We start from the raw sequence: 20,032 nt of genomic DNA, 5'->3' as shown, positions 1-20,032 counted from the left end.
TTTATGCGCACAGAAATGGAACTAAAAATACGTTTCACCCTTTCATCTCGTACATTCTGCAGAGCATTGTACATTTTATTTAAATTTCCACGATCTAGTGATGAAAACATATTGTACATATTTTTTTAAGTACCCTGAATTAATTAACCATTAAATCATTATAATTCATTTCCCATGCAATTCTTACGAAATTACATACACCTTCCTCCCTCCATAGATTCTACGAAAATTTTTACAAAAATTTAAATATCTCGATTTATTTGTTAGAATCAATAGCCATTGCTATCGTTCGATTTAATAAATTTGTAAATCCGAAAGGTTAGTTTAGAACAGATGTATCGATGGAAAGTTGATCGATAGGGGGAGCACAGCGAATCGAACGGTTGGCCGCAAATTGGGTGCATCCCTGTCGATGACATATATCACCAGTATTATGCCAACTTTCCATAACTTGCCTCGATATGGCGGAAGTTTGGTCGAAAACCTCATTGCCCTATTAGCGGCGGGACATCAAAGGATTCGCGCGAAACCGCGATTTGCTTCAATTTACCGCGAGACACGTTTCCCTATCGGGAGGGGGAGGAGGAGCGCGTGATCGATAAACTTGGACGAAACTCGACTCGAAGACACGCTGGTCTGCTCTCGAAGGGTTAATTTTCATCCTTGAGACGCCTGTCCCTTCTCCATCGCGTGTATAACGGTCCTTGATCCACTCTCAAAGGAACTCTTTTTGAAGGCAGAAAATTAAAATTATTTTTTATTTTAGTAAAGAATCTATGGAAAAGAATTAATGGGGAGAAGACGTTGATATTGTGAAATTATTGAAATTTTTTTTAATTAGACGAGAAACGAAGAACATGATTTTCGTGGGATTAATCTTCGTTTAAAGTTTCGGGGGTAGTTATTTTAAAATTTATCGTCTTTTTTAATCCTCTCTATATACAAACAGGCTCGAAAAGTTTAGTTTGTATTTATCGTAGCGTGTTGCTCGTTGCGTGCTTGCACTCTGCTTCTCAGCGAATTTTTAATTATCTTTGCCAGAATTCTTCTTTTCGTTTCTCCCGTGCTATATGCATTTTCACTTAATTATATAATTATTACATTACGATAATAACATATGCGGATATCAATGCAATGCGTACAAAATTCTAATTAGCACATATTTTCAACTACCGCATAATTCAACCCCGTAATTTATACCACAAATTTTGAAATATACTTCAAAGTGTTATTAATTTAAACTTGCAAAATTGATAAACGAACAGAACAAACAATATTTAAAATTAGATGAAATATCCCTAAATAAAATAAAATTTACAAATTAAAATTTATCAATATCGTAACATTTTTAAGTATCTCGTAATAATTCTACTATAAACTTACACTTAATAATAAATTTCTCGACGTATATATTCATCACGAGAACTCAACCAATAAGTAACAAATTAAAAACTTATCGTAAAAATTAAAAAAGCCTTAAAATTCTCTCTTAAATGAATTTCATCTCGTAGGAACAAACCTTCTTAAGATCTCGCTATAAAGTATCGCGTTGATGAACTTGGCCGCCACTACATTTTCTTAATAAGCGAAGAAGGGACCGAAAAGAAGTTTTCCCGGCCATCTTTCACGGTATACACTCACCAGCAATGACTATGTGGCCATTTTGTGGTGTAAATTTGACGGGGCCATTAATTAAGGATTCCAGTTCGCGGCTAATTTTTCGTTTACAGCTTAATAACTCGTGGCGACCAGCCGATTTATGAATCCGGAAGTTCGACTCGTGGCGGAGATTGTCCACGTCGACGAGCCGTGTTTTTATAGTTAATGTTGCCCTTTACCTTCCCAAGTTTTCATTACCATGGCCTAAAGGGCCACTTTGTAAAGTTTTTGGCGAAACTTTTTCGTTGTGATATTTCACGTTTTAATTCCACGTCGTGAGTGTAACAGCAAAGTTGGAAGAAATATCGTGGTTTCATCGTTGTAATTGAAATTGTGAAAGAGAAAATATTCGTCAATATATTTTAATATCATCGTATAACATTTTTGGGGAGGGGATAAGAAAAATATTAAATAATTTAATAAATTTATCCGTTGCTAAAAATTTCAATTTTCACTTATTTATTGAGAACTAATTATTCCTTTTTTCTTCTCTTACAGAAAAAATTGATATTATATTTGAATATATTTGATTTGAACAGCTTATGAAAAATAATATAAAGATAGAAAATAATAGCAGACTAACAACGTGCGTAATGTAATGAAAAAATATAAATGTACGAGCAACGAGTTCTAAACACGCGACATGTTCTTTTGTTTGATCCGTCTTTCAATCTTTGTATCGTTTTTTCATTGTCCCCTCAACACATATGTACATATGACACGTGTCATAAAAGAAAGTTGTGCAAGCCATCGAGAGAATAACGAGAGTCATTAAAATAATCGAGAGAGTTGCCATAGTTTTTAGTCGCACTTTAGTCCGCTCGTTAATGCACTTTGTAATTACTGAATATTTAACGTTACGTGCCATCAACATTCATTCATAATAATAAATTGTTATTTATGGTCCATAATATTTATCTTCTTCCAATATATATATATATATATATAAAAGTATCTTCAAAAGTATACAATTTAAAATTTAGAATTGTAGAAAATATCTTATAGAAATTTATAACAATATATAAATACGTCTATTGCGTTTTATATATCATAATTTCAATATCAACTAGCATTCAATTTTATTATCAATAAGCCTTTGTTCCGTTAAAATGACGAAGCCTTGAAATATGTTTTCCTCGAAAACGGAAATTTCTATTTAATTATGGAAATAATCGGGCCGAAAGAATAAAAGCCTCGTCTGAATGTAATTTATTCAACGATGCCGTGATAATCGTTCGCCGATTTCATTTCCATAATTCATTAACCGTGCGCCAAATGATCAGTCGTAGAAATTTATTCGCACTGGACAAACATCGTTCGAATATTAACCAGTCAAAGAAAAAAAGAAAAATCTCTAGTCTAGAGGCTAAGTACTCGATCGAATTTACTTTCTGACTCTGATATCGATCTTTACAGAAACCTTTTGTGAAAATCAATCTTCGAAAAGAAATCTTAAATACGAATATTACATTGCTTCTAATTTAATCGAAGACTTTGCAAAAGAAAATTATATATCTTTTACGTTACCAACATTATTTACATCTAATCCCAAAATATTCCATCATCAACGTATTTTTTTCAAATTACATCATCGAGATCCCTTCGAACGAATTTGAAAATATTCCCCGCCTAATCCCAATCGAACCCGTCGCTCTGACGACACTCGGGTTACACCACGATCATCCCTCCCCAATTCTCAGTACGTCGCCACCGTAAAATATTTCCTTTCCAAGCGTTGAGAGATGGCTGAAGATTCGCTTTCGGGCGAAATGAAATCTTCTCGCAAGTCAGCCGGGGCTGAAATAAGAAGGAGAAGAAGCATGATCCTATATCTGTGCCCGTGTAGTTACCGTTCGCTTTCAACGCTGGAACAAAGTCTCTCGCCACCCGAGTTTTCCGGCTTACCTATCCAATCTGAGTGGTCTTTTCTTCGGTTAAGCCGCGTTCACGTAACCCATCGTGCTCTGTGTCTTTCGACTGGGGATAAAGAGGGAGAGAGGGTGGAAGGCTCAAAGAATCACTTTCACGTACACGGATGTCCGCATTACGGTTACATGCACGGTCGAGCGACGAGCGCGCTCGAAACGGAAGTAATATCGCGTGAGCCCGAGGATCGAGACAAAAATAGGAATTGAGTCCTGGACGGTGTCCAAAAGATTCTTTCGAGGGGACGTGTGTTCCCGTTTTCTTCTCGATCTCGAATATGCGGGGGGTAAGTAACTGTTTTCAACACTTGACCCGTTAAGGTTTCCAAAAAGGTTTGGCTTTGATATTGGGTATATCGATGTGAGATATCAGGTTTAGGTTTTTACTTTTGAAGGATAGATATACTTGTTTTCCATCTTCCGTTCTATTCACGATTAAATTTAATTCCCCATTTGATTCTCCCTCCGATTAGTTTGATTAAATATATTTATAACAAATTTCCATAGAATACAACGCACGTGTATTTTCTTACCGAATCGTCTTTCGCTCAACAACAATCGTCTCAATTTCGTTCTTCGAATATCGAACCCGATAGCGAACTACGTGACTTTTCTTTAATGACAGCATGTGCATCTAAAAATGTCAAGTGCATCTCGCATGCTGGGGGTCACTATATCGCGAAGAACAAGGCCAGGGTCACGATCCTCGTCGTCATCTCCCCGAGGGAAATTCTTAATTATTTCACACCGGGCGAAAATTGCGTCACTTTTTTCTTTTTTTTCTTTCTGTAAAGATAAAAATCGTTATTTTACACTCCTTTTATTTTTCCAACCGTATTACATTCACGGATGTATATATATATATATATATATCTCGTAACAATGGCCGAAATTGAATTTCCGTTTCGGGTATCGTCCGTCGGCTAATCGGCTTTTCTCGCGATTGCACCCTCGAACACGCTAACTTTCATCGCGGTTTAAATTGTTTTAAATACCGTACTTGTGATAATAACTCGTAGATGGATATCGTTTATGAATATTTTTTTTTGTTAACGTATATCTCGCTGAGCGAGAGAAAGAAAGGAAATTTTGAGATATATCGCGGGAGGAAATTGCAAAGATTCTGCTTCGTTAAGCTGCTCGGGGATGGATCGTTACGGGATAACGATTTGCAAATAAGGCGAATCGTTTACATTTAAAATGATTTTATATTGTTCTTCTTTGTATCTCGGGCACACGTGAGCGTGTTTGCGTTTGCAAAAAATTGTGTAAGATATTTAAAATTTCGGAATTGTGATGGAATGCGGTTTAAAAAATTACGCGCACGATCGATAGAATAGAACGGGAAATGATAATAATATCTATTTGATACAAATTCAATCTTTCCTTGAAAGTTACAACATTGATCTGTTCCATTGTTAATTCATTCAAACCTGATTTATCGAACAAACATGGAAAAGAGAAGAATAACAAGCCTTGATAAAAATTTCGTTTGTATAATTCATAAATGAAATGAAATCTACTATCGTGATTTAATAAAAAAAGAAAGAAAAAGTAAACACTCGAGGATGGAAAAGCAATTTTTGCGTAAATGAAACGTAAACTGAAGAAGTGTTCGTGGTGAAACGAAAACGTGGTGCCATTATAATTCTTAGACTGAAATCGACGAATTGGCGAGCTGCGTGTAGAGGGCGAGCTTTAAAACTTGAAAATAGCACGCGCGTGCCCCAAGCAGCATGCTATTAATTACGTACTTCGGTTGTACAGGATTTACGCTGCAGTCGGCATAACTCGTTAAAATTTCTCATTACCATGTCGTTTACCCTCCGACAGTGATAATTACCGCAACTTAGAATCCAACCCTTGCCTCTACTAAGCACGACCCCTTTTCCATCCTTCGTTTCGCTTGGAACGAATAAATAATAAATAGAATGGAACATATATGAGAAGAAGTATAATGGAGGTAATAATAACTGGAGGAAACAGAATACTATAATGAAACAAAATGAATCTTTTTTAAATAATTAAATTAAATTAAATTATTAACATATTTAAAATTACTATTTTTTTTCCCGGAAGGAAGTTATCTTATTGTTAATCTTGAATATATTATTTTACAACTTTCTCTCTGCTGCATGGTAAAATGATTTAATCCTAGTCACAACAAATATTATCTGTCTTACTGAAAAAGATACGCGAAATATTTTTTAATTTATAACATTGCATGATTGTCGTTACATAGCTTTGCATATTTTTCAAGAATTTTGAATTTCTCTCTCCTCCAAGTTAGGTAATGGTGAATTATTACTTTCAGTGCAGTACGGCAAAGTTTCATGTTACCTTCGTGGTCGTTAATCTCACGTTTACAGACACTGATTGACATCCCCGTTATGGAATAGTTAATAGATATAATGCTTTTTCATTTCCCCGTCGACGCGCACCTGATTTTCCGTATTATCCGAGGGGACGAGGGAACCGGAAGCGGTGTTTAAGAATGCGACGAGATTTCGAAACGAGAGATCAACTATTCTGTTCGTCGCTACATTGAAATTGGAAATGTTTTGTTCATTATGGTAATCAATCGAACGATTGTGAAATGTTTTCGATCGGAAAATGTTTTTGGGATAACAATTGATCGTGTGTACCTTATTCCAAATTTTATTCCAAATGAGCATATGAATAAATTATGAGTTATGAATTTTCCAAGCCTTTACGAGTATTCATGAAATATGTAATATATATTTTTCCATGAAAGTTTAATCTATTGAAGATTTTATTTATCCTCGTTTCCTCTTAATCTCTAATTTCTGTGATTTTTATTTATAATATTTTTATTCCCCATTATCGATTCCCCAGAGGAGATAAAGTTTTATTAAAAAAAAAAAAAAATATGAATGGAAAATATAAAATACTTGAAATAAAATATTTTACGTGTAAAAAAGAAAAATGTGTAAAAAAATATTCTATACAAATTTTATAAAATATACGTAATAGTCAATTCTTTTTCGATTTAAAATATTCAATGTGAATGAAAAACATATTTCAGAGAATAAAAAATTTAATCGTCTATTTTTGTTATTTTTTAAAATACCTTTTTTATATACTTAATTTCGTGACCTGTTCCAATATAAATCGATTTTACATTAATTTCATTCTAAATCTCGAATATTTCAATTCGAAATATTCAAAACTCTTGAAAGAAATTTTTCACTGTATTATTCCGTAAATAAATTTTTTTCTTTTAAACAAACGATTCTCGACTCGATGAATCCTTACAATTCAAGATATTCGACCGATTTCGTACGTTTCCACGTTTCGCGGCGAACCAGACTTCCTGCTAGTAGATGAATGGCATTGCGTGAACAACATGGAAAGCTTAAATTGGAAAAACCGAAGAGAAATATTAAAGAGGGAAGAAATTTAATGGCAATAATCGGATAAAATACCAATCTTTCTAACGATTGTTAATAAAATTCTTAACCTTAAATTATTAATCAGCATACTCTCGCTCTTATATTTTTCCATTTCTTTAATCGTCAAAAATATTTCATTCGTCATAATTCGTTCCACTTTAAAGTAAACGATTAAATTATTAAAGCCAATTTCGATTCTCTTTCTTGCCTCGAGATAAAAACACTTCAAAAAATATTTTTAATTATTCATTCCTGTACAAAATCAAAATCTAGACCATCTTTTCATCGATCACAATTCCCTTTTTAACCTCGCCTCAAAAAAATCATGACTCCATAAGCCGAAAGGAACTAAGCCTAATCCAGGTATTTGTTCGAAGGTTCGATTGTGGGAGCGGAGTCGGCACAGTGAGGAGCACGCAAACAGTGAGGTTGAACGAATGGAACACCCTGACTGTCTACAGGCATCGATGGGACGCCTGGATTCAGCTGAATCAAGAGAAACGAGTCGAAGGAAGATCGAAGGTAAGAATGAATTTTCGACGGGGCGCGTATGTAGCCGAAAAAGGGAACGATCGATTATCGATGAAAGGAGGAGGGGGAGAATAGATTTGTCGACGTGCCACGCAAATACTTAATCGCGGCCCCTCGATTCGAATTAGAATTATCAGGATTTATGCGGGCCGGAATTGAAATCGATGACCGCCTATTCCGAAAACGGACACGTTCGATTAATGGTTTCGTGAATTTGGTACGCCTCTGACATCGGAAATTCAACGTTTAGAGGATGATTTGGAAAGTAGGATAATTGTGAGGGGATTAAAAGATAGGAGAAACAAGGGAGATAAACGAGGAAAATGTACGAGCAGGATGAAAGAATTACGATGGTTTGGATGGTTGTTAATAGATTATTCGAATAATTAAATGAACGTGATACGGTGTTCGAGCATTTTATAATTTTAAAACGATTCGAAGAGAGACAAATTGAAAAATCGATTCTCTCTCGAATATCGTAAAGCAATTGTATAATAAAATAAAAAAAAAATTAAAACTAAATTCACACAATCTGCACGATCTCTGCTCCCAATATCGAATCTCTAAAATCACAGTGGTACTGCGCACAATTTCGGCAAACAGAAGTTATTAAAACTTGGCTCACCGTTAAAATTTCATTCTGGGACGAACTTCAACCCCTCTTTCGTCCTCGATTAAAATTCATGATCGATATCATAGAGCGAAATCCCAATGACAAATTCTCATTGGCAGTTATAACCGGCTTGTCACGGATTGTTGCACAGCCGACGTTGATATATAAATCCGTTTTTCCCTCGTTCTCGTAATTTTCCGCCTGTTAAAAGGCGGCGTCTCTCCTCTTAGACATCTTCCCCCTTTAAAATTCCGGGCCGGCTGACGTCTTTGGTCGACGAGAGACGAGCAAATCTTTTCACGACTCCGCGCCGACGTCATCGTTATTCACATGCGCGCAATTCCATCCACGATACACGTTTCTCGCCGAGAAAAACGTTATTTTCCAAGGAAATCGACTGTCTAACGACCAGCCAACTCCTTCTTTCCGAAGAAACGAACTTGCTCGCATTAATTATCGCGTTTCTTTCGCGCGATTCAACGTTCTTCCTCGATTTCTTTTTCTTTTCCTTCTTGTTGCGAGAGTTGCTATCGATACGGGAATTATCGTTCAGTGGACTCAATGCAATATCCATTAGCAAAAACTCTCGAGAGGATAGTTTTATTTATAAGTGTGTGTTCGAATCCTTTTAAGGTCGAGTTAGTATTTTATGGTAAGGGATCGAAGAAAGAGAAATTCTTGAGTATCGATATTTCTTATTCGGGACGATTTTAAATTCTAACAGGAGAAAATAAAAAAACAATATTATTTCGAATCGCGAGGAGAAATTGCTCCTCTGTTTCAAGTTTGTATAAAATTCTATTCCATTTTTCCTATTCCATACAATGTACAAAAAGAATTCAATAAGAAAATCCAGAAAGAAAATAGAAAATGGAAAAGATATTCGATCTAAAATATCGGCGCGTTTGGAGGAATCTTTCAAAGGGATAACGAAATAAAAAAAGGAGAGAGATCAAAATTTCGAAAGAAACTTAAATAACCATCGATCAAATTAATTATATCTCCTTTCTAAACTTGCGAAAATAACATATTCTCTACATGTGTGTCAACGTATACCAAACTATCCTTACCGATATGCAAAAGACCCGATCGAATCAGATCAAAGAGCCAGCCTTCTCGATAGAAGAAGACAAAAATGCAATGGTCGATCGCATTGGAAAATTGACTTACATTGAGCATTTTCTCGTGGATGAAAGACAAGCCCTCTCGTTTGAAAAATACGAGAGGGAAAAGAAAGAAAGAAAGAAAGAAAGAAAAAAAATAATACTCGTGAAAAGAATACGAGGAAAAGAGAAACGAGTGTGTGTGTGGAACGAGAAGAAGGGAGGAGAAAAAGAAAACAGAGGAGAAGAGCAGTAACGTTGACCCCGTGCAATCGCGAAAACCTGTGGAGCACGGAATAAAACCGAGGAGTGACTAAGTGCAGGAGCATGATTAAAACGGGGAACAATAGATGGCACCCTGTGTACGTTTGTTGTTCGAGTCGGAAAAAAAAATTTCCTAGAGGATTCAACCCGCGTCAAAGATTTTCCGCTGTTTGCCTCGAAACAAGAAGGTTGTTGGAATATTACTTTCGATCGGTTTGAAAGCGACAGGCCGCGAATTACCCGGCCAAATGGAGCGTGAAAACGAATAGAGACGTACATGGATCCATTCTCTCGCGGACGTGTCCCAAACCGTTTGATCAGGCGCCAATTAAATGGCCGCGTTTAACGCTTCGACAATCGCTCGAATTATGAAAGAGTGGCTCGCTTTGCGCGCTCCCTCGTATCGTTTTAATTTCTGGATTGAATTGGGTAGCTCTGCGAGTCGATTAATCCATGCTTCTTAATTAATGTTTCTTTTTTTTCTGATTTTAGTTCGAGATTGAATCGTTTTTCGATAAGAATAATAAATTTTGTATTAGTTATTGGGGGTTGTTAAGTTTATTTTTGTTATTTTTTTTATTTTGATAATTCGTCTCGCAGGAGAATATTCTATTCGAGTTTGATTGCGACAGTATATAGTGACGTGTGATAACGTGTGCAAGTATTAAATCGTAGAAGCACAGGAACGAGATAATTAATAAGTGTAATGAGTGTACATTGTTTAATTTCAATACAATCAACGCGAAATTGGCATCGTGGAAAATGGAAGAATAATAATAAAAAAAAGAAAGAAAGACACAAATTAAGGTAACGCATTATAAAATATACTCTTGCAAAAATGAAATTCAATTCTTAAAAATTCATTATACGAAATTATACGCATGTAATTAAATTCTGCTAAAAAAGAGCCAATCGAGCTTTTAAATAGAACAGTTGATAAATTAATTAATTCAAGAAAAATATATTTTCATATATTAAACCATGTTACCATATTCTCGAAAATTTAAAAACTTGTGATAAAATCCTCTACCCTTTCTCTACTTATCTCTCTGTCTTAAAAAAAAGAGAAAAGAAAAAAAAGAAATTCATACATCTCTATCATTTTTCCACCGAAATTCTCATATACCTCGTATAATATTTCAAGAATATACGATGTTGTACATCAACGGGGGTATCCATTACTTCGCTTATTTGCCAGAGGAGAAACGCAAGGCAAGGGACGAAATCTTGTTCTTCGAAAATAACGAAAAACTAGACTAATGTCCATTACCATTCCCTCTCCCTCCTCCCCGCAAAAATGATCATCCCACACGCGACGAAATCTCCCTAGATCGTACCCCTCATAATACGATCGCGTGAAAGGTTGATGCATTTTCAACCCTCTTCCCGTTACATTTATGGTCAGACGTATAAAGACAGATGGCCGGCTTTGTCGACGATGAATAATCGAACCACGCCCATCTGGCCACGCCGCACACTGTGTGCAATCAGTAAAATGCTCCTATAAAACAGTTTGCTCGATTAAGCAAATTCACCGATCGCGACGTCGTGTTTATCGATTTTCCACCCTTCTTTGTACATAAGGCTAATTTTATCCTAATTCACGTACGCCGGATATAATGGAAATTGGGTCGGTGTACGACGTTTGTCGCGTACGATGTTCCCATGCCTTTTCATCGAAATTTTCGTGACTGTTCGCGTGACCAACGCAGTGGAAATGGTCGATCAAATGGTTGATTAAAATTTAAATGCGATTAGGCGCGTGATAAATTTATTATCGCGTTATAAAGGACACGTTTCTTGGTTATTAACGATAAGGTATCGTCAAAGATGGGTGGGTTTTATCGTTGCGAAATGGTTGAAAATGGAGGTTGTTCTTTAACGTGTAAGGGACTTTGTTCGATATAGGCAGAAGTGATAAGTTATGATTGATTACAGTTTCAACATGGGAGGAGATATGGGAGTTAATAATTGTTGTAAACAGATTGCTTAATAAAGGATGAGAGAGTAAAAAATTCTTCTCGTCGGTAATTTTAATAGTATTTGAAACTACTGTACAATATTGGGAATAAAAATATTAATACATGAATTAATGTGCTATTGGATCGTTATTAAATCATGAGTAACGTTTGTTTTAAATTTAATTTACATTATTTAAATTTCTCAATTTTACATTGAATTACATATTTTACGAGATTAAGATTTCAATAAGTACATGTGATCACAAGTTAACAATCTCAAACCATCCAACGATTCTAATTAAGTATTAAAATACGAAGCTAATCCTTAAAGAATAAAACGAGCACATATAATATAATATAATTTTAATAAATGTAAAAAACTAATAATTCACCGGAAAAAACTTTCTTCCTTTTATTTCAATATTTATTACCTCCAAATATTTGACTATCCGCGTATTTTTTGTTTTTCTTTTTTCGTTTATTCTCTTTCATTTTCATTTCATTTCAAAACAACACATTTACCATATAACAGAGATACATTTGCTTCAAATTACACCGTGAAACTGGCATTCTACTCTCGAATTAAAAGTCTTTAAAAGCTGCCTTACTTTCCAAACCTCCGTCTCTTTCTTTCCTCCATCAGTCGCTCCTCTTTTCTTCTCCCTTCGTTCTTTCTCTCTCTCTCTCGACCACTCTCATAAGACTTGCAAATTGTTTCGTAATAAGTTAGTACGCCGTCTTCTTCGCGGCGAGAGAAAAGAGACGCTACTTTCTTCGACGAGGGGAAGAGTGGTTTCGAGTGCTCCTTTTTAAAAACAGAGCCAAGTTCGTCCACGGCCAAGTTTCGCGAAACAATCGGAGAATATTGTTTGGTCACTGCGAGAAAGAAATCTGAGACTTGGCCGAGATATCGCGCGATTCTTTCTCGCGCGAAAGAGATGCCTCTTATCAGTTAATAATTGTACATTCGCATGGAAAAACATGGTCGTTTTTCATTTCTATTTAGACTGAGAGGATCCTTTAGAGCCTTTTATAAAGAGATTGGATTGTTATTATTTCTTTTTCCTTTCAGCAACATCCAATTTTATAAATTGCTTTCAAGTCATTGAATTTAAGATTAAAGAAGCGATATATTCGTTATATTAATCAATTATAAATATATATATATAAGTTTAAACAAGTTCATTGAATAATTCAAAGTAACGAATAATTTGTTCGTTTCTATTGATATTCCTATTAATTCACTATTTTTTTTAGAAGATATTCTCTTCGTTAATAAAAGTGTATATAGTTAAATAAACAGTTAAATAAGAAATAGAAATTCATATGTGACTGAACAAATAGAATAGGTTAAAATATAATCAGACGAGTGGAATAAAGCTCTGTACAATGGCTGAAAGAGAGGTGTGTATAATCAGTTTAGTAAAACATATAACACAGAATTAGAACAGTAGAACAATTTGCATATATAATCAGTCAACTAGAAGTTACGTATATTATCAATTTACCAAATTGGATAATACGAGTTCGCAATACAGGATAAATTCATAATATCGTTACTAATCAATGAACGTAATTATTTTCATAAAAATAGTAATCAAAATATATTTCCAGAGAACGAAGAATGAAAAGAAATTATCCCGTAACGTCTATAATTTGAAAAGAAAGAAAAGTAATTAGTTTTATCGTCTTATTTTTACATATTTATATATAAATTTTTCAAAAACTATAACAGCAATAAAAATTTTCATTCGAAAGAAATAATCATCATCGAATCATCCTATAATATTCTTCCCATAAAAATCAATAGGAAAAATACTCGAAATTAATTTTTAATCGGAAAAAAAAAAAACTTTATCCCAGACACGTGATCGAAAAAGACGTTAATCGACGAGCGGTTTCAAGGATCAGGCCACGGCTCGAAGACAGACCGTCCGTTTTCCCAGGGGAGGCGAGTTTAATTACCTTTAAAATCGGTGGACATCGCCGGCAAATGGGTCCGCGAGCCGAGCCCACTTTATCCCAAAGTGCCATTAAGTACTCGGTGTCCTAACGACAGCGTCGTAATTAGAGGAGCCGAGATCCCCCTTTTTTTCGTCTTTACTTCCGCTTCTTTCCACCTTTCTCATGGATCTTCTTCTTCCTCTTCTTCTTTTTTTCTTCTTCCTCGTTTTTTTATTTTTTTTTTTCTTCTTCTTCTTCTTCGGCGACAAAGTCGACTCGGCTCAAAACAGAGGAGGAGCCCCTTCAGACGAGTCCCTTCTTTCTTTCCTCCACTTTTCTTGATATTTCACCCGTGTCTTCCGGTATTCTTTCGCAGCTGATTCGTGGAAATTTATTTAATTGTAAAGAGAAAATTCGAAGAAGAATGTTTGAATAAAGATTTGTGAAAGATGAACCTTTCAATTCAATGTAATGTATCGATTCTTTTGGGATAGAAATACAATTGGGTTTCTTTTTATACGATTCACAGTTACACGATTTTTTAATACGTATATTATATTACTGATATTTCAACATATTTCGTTTCATTTTGTTCGCATGTTTTATTTACTTTTATAAATATATTTCAAACAATTTTAAAAAAGTATTTTTTTTTATTTTTCCTTGACATTTTTATATGTTTGTTAAATAAAATGTTTTTATCAAATGCATTTTAAATTGTTTTTTATATTACTTTAGTTTAACGCAAGTTTTATATTTCATTGTAAATTAATTGTTATATAACTTTTTTTTTACATACTACGCATTCATCCTGCAAAATCCAGATATATTAGATAAAAATTAACCGTTTAACCGTGAATAAAAGTGAATAAACAACGATACGATTAGAACACGCAAAGATTAGAATTATATGATCTTGTTTTCGAAAATAAAAACTTGTAGCACTCTGTGATGCATTCTAATATAAAAATTCAAAAATTAATAAACCTGTTACTCACTAAATCTTGAAAATATTTATTTTTTCAAATAATTAAGAAAGATATAGCATATAATCTTTTTAAACTTTCATCTCCAACTAGTCTTAAATAATTATTCTCAACGCAAAGTAAAACGAGTATATCCCCTTGAAATCGTTTGATAATGAAAATTTCTCCCCCGCGATAATTACATTTTTAAACATTCCCTCGACGAAACCAGTAGCTCGAACGATATCTTTATTTTGCCTCTGTTGACCGAATAATATGAGCTGTAATAATCTGCTCTGGACACAAAGCACGTTTTCTTGACCATCTAATTTTCCCGACTTTGTAACGGGTCGGAGAATAACTGGAACTCGTCGCAGTTGCTTTAATTTGTTCCCACGTTCTTTATTTTTTTCCCCTTCTTTTTCTAACTAGACAGTGGCTACGTTTGCACGAGAACAAGCAGAAATGAGATTGTAAAAGGGTACGTCAAACGTCTGTTTTCCGCACGACTACGATTAAACGTTGATATTCTTCATTTTCATCACGCTTCAGAAAAATATATTTCTCGCTTCGTTTGATCACGTACTTTATAATTTCTTCGGTTAATTCTTCAAAAAAACCTGCTCCACTTTCAACCTATTTTTATTGGTCTTTCAATCCGTTCGTTCGTGTTCTCTGAAATGGATAACGGATAGATAAAAGCGATTGAAAATTTCGCGAGGCAAACTCAAAACACGTAGAGAAATTTTCGAATTTTCAATATATCTCCTACGTTCATACAATTCAAAGAGGAAGAGACACCTCTAATCACGAAAAAGGAGTAAAAGATAAAAGAAGAAGAAGAATAAGCATGAAGCGCGATACATCTGATATTTTGACCGCGAAGAGACCGAGATTAGTTGATAAAAAGTTCTCTACCCTCGTTTTCCGCGCGCCCTTCCGTAAAACCCTCGAAGTCGTTGAAAATTAACCCCTTCTCTCCTCCTCCCCCATCGTGCCAGTGGGCAGATTAACCGCGTCTGAGGACTACTGTCGTGACGAGCACGGTAAACTCGGTGTTCCAGAAAAGAATGGAAAAGAAAAAAAACAATGAGAAATCGGATTTCATCGTGTCGTTCTCGCGAAATCGCTTAAAAACCACGGATCATCCTCTCTCTTCAACGACCACGTACCTGTCCCTCGACCCCAACTCGCGGTTTCACGTGAAAAACTGGGTCTCTGGATCGACTCTGGATCGAGGAAAGGATAAACTAAATTTTACGTTGTTCTCCAACTTTCCCCCCTCCTGGTGAAGAATTCTTTGGGGAAAAGGGGAGGAAATGCGTGATCGATGATATTGGGTGGATAAAAATAAGACGGTAAATTGGAGTCACCTATTGGAAGGAAGAGAAAAAGAATAGAGAAGGGATGAAAATTAATTTTGAATCTTGAAGCTTGATATCGGATGGAAATCTCGTACGATTCGCCTCGAATTTCTAATTAAGTGACTCATTAGACAGGATCAAATATATTTCCAAATATAATTTCTAGAACGCTGCTTCATATTTTTAAAGCTTCGTGTCGAACAATACGAAAGATTTATCAGATTTCAAAAAAAAAATAAAAAAAGTGAATATCTCGCCCGGTTATTAACAGAATTTCCCGCGTGATAGAAGCACGAGTCGCAAAACTTTTCATCGCGTGATCGATACAATGAAACGGAAACGGGAGGAAGGTGAGAGGAGGAGCTCCGTTGATCGCATTTCCTCCCCCCAAAAAACGTATCCTCTCGCGCGAAACAATGAAACCAGGGTTGTTAATAACAACGGCGAGGGAAACCGTATTTCCTGCCGGATTTACTGCGTCTTTTTTAAAAAGGGCAAAAGCAAAGATGCAAAAAGGGGAATCACGCGTTTTCGGAAATGAATTTTGCCGACCGAACTTTCGGCGAGGAGAAGATCAAAGAGGGATCCGGTTAAACCGGCGTTTTTGAAAGAGCGTATCCTTTCACCGTGGCTGGGAATCTCATTTGCTCTGATAGGCGTGTGCATTTCTCGTGGTGGCTCGATGTTAATCGTGGCCCGTTTCGCTTTCATTGCGCGTCAATAAGCGAGATTTCATCCCGCCCTTTTCTCGCGACCTCTTATTTTCGTAATGGCGGAATCGTAACTCAGCCGAGTCCATCTCGTGTCGCATTGAAAAGATTCCGTCACTTTTTTTCAAACGAGTTGAAACACGAGTTTTTTGAAAATCTTTTTTTTCTTTTTTTTTTTTTAGTATATGAATTTGTCATTTATTAATCATTTTACGATATATATATCAGGAATGTAACGATATACGTTTCGTAATTGATGGGAAAAGCGATTGAAGAAAGCTTTTGTTCTTGATTCTCTGCGATTTTTGAGAATCGTTGAATTAAAACTCCAAATAAACTAATCCAGAGGGATATCTAAACAAATGGAGCATGCTCGAAACTTTTATCCATTTGACAAGCTTAGTTCGTTTTTTTTTTTTAAGAAAAAGAAGAGATTCGGTTCCGAAAAATCGAAGTTAGCGAAAAAGTTTCGAAGTAGGACAGGGATTGGACGAAATTAAAAGTCGAAAGTCAATTACGAGTTATCATTACAGGTCGCGTTACGAAAGAAAAATGCAAGGATTCATTCCAGTTAAAACAAGCATTAGTAAACTCTCTCGTGATAAAAAACAGAATTTATCGCAGCTTTCTCCATTTCTTTTTCTTTTTTTCTTTTTTTTCCAAAGTAAAAATGTTTCAACTCTTTGTTTAATACATTCGAGATTCGTGCAACATTTGTGCACCGTGGATATTTCCTATTTTATAGCGATTGATGTACGCGATATGAACTTTTCCAAGGAACGTGAAAAATAAAAAAGAATTCTCCGTATGATCGATTTTCGTTTTGCCCGAGAGTATCTGTATAAATGTCGTCGTTAGTATGCACAGCCATTTCGAATCTTGTAACATCATTTTTCATCATTTTACGATTGTTTTTTGTAGTTTTGCACGGAAAATCAATATCCACCCTCTTCGATTTTTGTCCAGGTCTCGATCCAGATGTATTAAAGACACGAAATATTAAAGATGATTTAATCTGAACGATACGATTTCGAAACGAGATATAAAGATATAATTAGCTCGGATTTAATGAGGTTTTATCTTTAAATTTTATCCCGTAGAAAAAATTTTAAAAATTATTGATAAATACTCGAATTTCCATTAACGAATGTATTCGATCTTATAGGACAGGTAGAGATTGAATTTAATAAATATTCAAAAAAGAAGTTGAATATTTCATCGATGCTACCTCTTTGATCTACACTAGACTTTCTAATAAAATTCCTACATAACTACAAGGCTCTATAATTGGTATACGATCAAAAAATGACCAAATACCATTGCCATTCTACGTGTAAAAATAAATTAAGAATTTGCCATATAATCGAAAAATAAATCTCCCTTTTCAAAAAAGGGAAACTAAAAATCGAAACTAGAAAAAGATTACCTATCTCAAAATTTTTAATTGGAAAAATACTCTTGATCTCAACAAAACAAAAGATTCGATCAAAACTTCTTTTCCGCGCTATCGTATCAATCGATAGGTCTTTCCACGAGTTTTCCAACGAGTAGAAAAACCTTTTAAACGATCTTACAGATGATTCCCAGCCCCTTAAAGTTGCTTCTCCCAAAACTTTCGAGACTTCTGTAAGTGCATTAACTTTGAAGGCTGAGGGCTAAGATTTGTACATGTGTACATCCATCTCTAGTTCCACCCTTTTGCTTGTATATCACGATACGTACACAGAGATACGCCCAACACCCGCATAAGGAGGGATGAAAATACAAGAAACTCTCGGCAGATATATTATTCAGACGCGAGGTGGTTAAGCAAATATGGGCTACATTGGGTGCATAATCCACGTAAATTGCTGCAACACCTATCGTGTCGATGCTCGGTTGAGATGTTCCTTCTGGATGTTACGCATTATACGTGGTTACTTTTTGGGAACTGCGTAGGAACGAGTGCCTATTTTGGATGAAACACGATACCCTCGAGAGAAGTATCGTGAATCGCGGCAATTGTGCGATTTTCGAGAGTGTTGAGAGTGAGTTAAGATGTTTGGATAGGGGAGTTTATATAAGGGATTCCAAGATTTGGGCAAAGTAGTAGAATTTTTGAGGGAGGATATTTTTTTATGAAAAAAATGCCTTCCCTTTGAAAATCTTTTAGTGGAATTAGTATTTTGCTTTCTTCTCCCTTGTCCTTTCTCTCTTTCTTTATTTATGAAAATACAATTTTTTTTTTGGAAGATGTATCTTTGTATCTTAAAAGAAAAAAAATGTAGGGAAAATATTTTTTGTTTGGTGAACGAAAGAAGATTTTCAAGAAGAAAGAAAGAAATTTCTTGAACAAAGGAATACGTTTCTTATAGAAAAGAACAAAACTTACTGAGATAGAGATTTTTCTTTTGTCAAAATAACTTGTTTAAAAAGAAGTAAGGAAATTCTCCGTTTTGAGAGACTCTTAAATAAATCTTTAAAAAGAGTGTATCGTAATTAATCATCTGTGCAGGTTCGATCATTAATTACGTCGCCATTAGCGAATCTGTTAATATAAACGTTTATTTATTTATTCTTTTTAAAATATTATTCTTCAAATTGTTTCGAAACTTAACGAGAATTCAAACTTTTCCATCCGTGAATTAATTTTATATTCCGCGCCGAATCCCCCAAATTTAACGACGTTTCACAGAGTTTAATTTTACAAAATTTCCAACTGTTTGAAAATTCAGGCGAATAGGGACAATTGGTCGATTCATTGAAATGCGCAAGAAGTGTGCCAAATCAATTTTATTCATCGCGTCAAGCACACTCGATTTGCCGGAAAGATGTAACGTGCATAGAAAGGCGAATTTAACCAATGTGAAATGTAACTACGAAATTCATCGAGCTATCACGAAGTCGAATGCTTCTCCTTCCATCAATATTAACACGCGTCTCTCGCCGGTGCTGGAATCGAATTCCTTCGTAATTACTTGTTCCTGTGAAATAATTTCCCTATCTACAGGAACAACTACGGGATACAACGGGATGGAAACTGCTGGTATATCTTGGTGAATAGAATACATACTTCGCATAATTGCTTGATGATACGTCGACGTAGAATTTACTTATTATCAAGAAAAATTAGGAAAAAATATTTTCATATTACTTGCGAAAAATGAATTAATATCGCAACAATGCAAGAAACAGACATTTTTCTAGATGTATCTTTGCCAGTAATTATTACGTATTATTCTCAATTACGAACAAAACAATTCCTCAAATACTCAAATGCAAATAATAAAGCATAACAGTATCAAAGAAAAAAGGAAACATCCCTTAAATTCCTCATTTGCCAAATCCCCAGAATTCTCAAAACTCTTTCAACAAACAATCTTCCCGAAAGATCGCTCTAACCTCAAAGAGGTGGAAAATTTCGTTGCGAGGATCAGACTGAAAAAGAGGAAAGAGAAGAAGAAGAAAAAGAAGAAGGAAAAACAGAGAGAAAAGAAAAGAAGACCGTATTCGAAACTCGATGCGAACACAGAAAATGGATAAAGATTCTTTTTTTTTTTTTGGTAGATAAAAATTTTCCACAGATGCGTGAACCAGGTCG

At 35.1% G+C, this 20,032-nt stretch overlaps 1 protein-coding gene across 3 annotated transcripts in view; it reads left to right on the top strand.

Moving 5' to 3' along the window:
* Nucleotides 1-20,032, top strand: part of LOC107996592 (pikachurin-like) — a 165,329-nt gene that overhangs the window by 119,354 nt on the left and 25,943 nt on the right. For all 3 annotated transcript variants that reach the window (XM_028666122.2, XM_017054734.3, XM_017054735.3), the window contains exon 7: nucleotides 7,375-7,519. In XM_028666122.2, coding sequence (XP_028521923.2) covers nucleotides 7,375-7,519 — 145 coding nt within the window. The remainder of the gene's footprint in view (nucleotides 1-7,374; nucleotides 7,520-20,032) is intronic.

This window comes from Apis cerana, linkage group LG5 (genome assembly GCF_029169275.1).
Source record: "Apis cerana isolate GH-2021 linkage group LG5, AcerK_1.0, whole genome shotgun sequence".
NCBI lineage: Eukaryota > Metazoa > Arthropoda > Insecta > Hymenoptera > Apidae > Apis > Apis cerana.
This window is presented reverse-complemented; position numbering and strand designations above follow the sequence as displayed.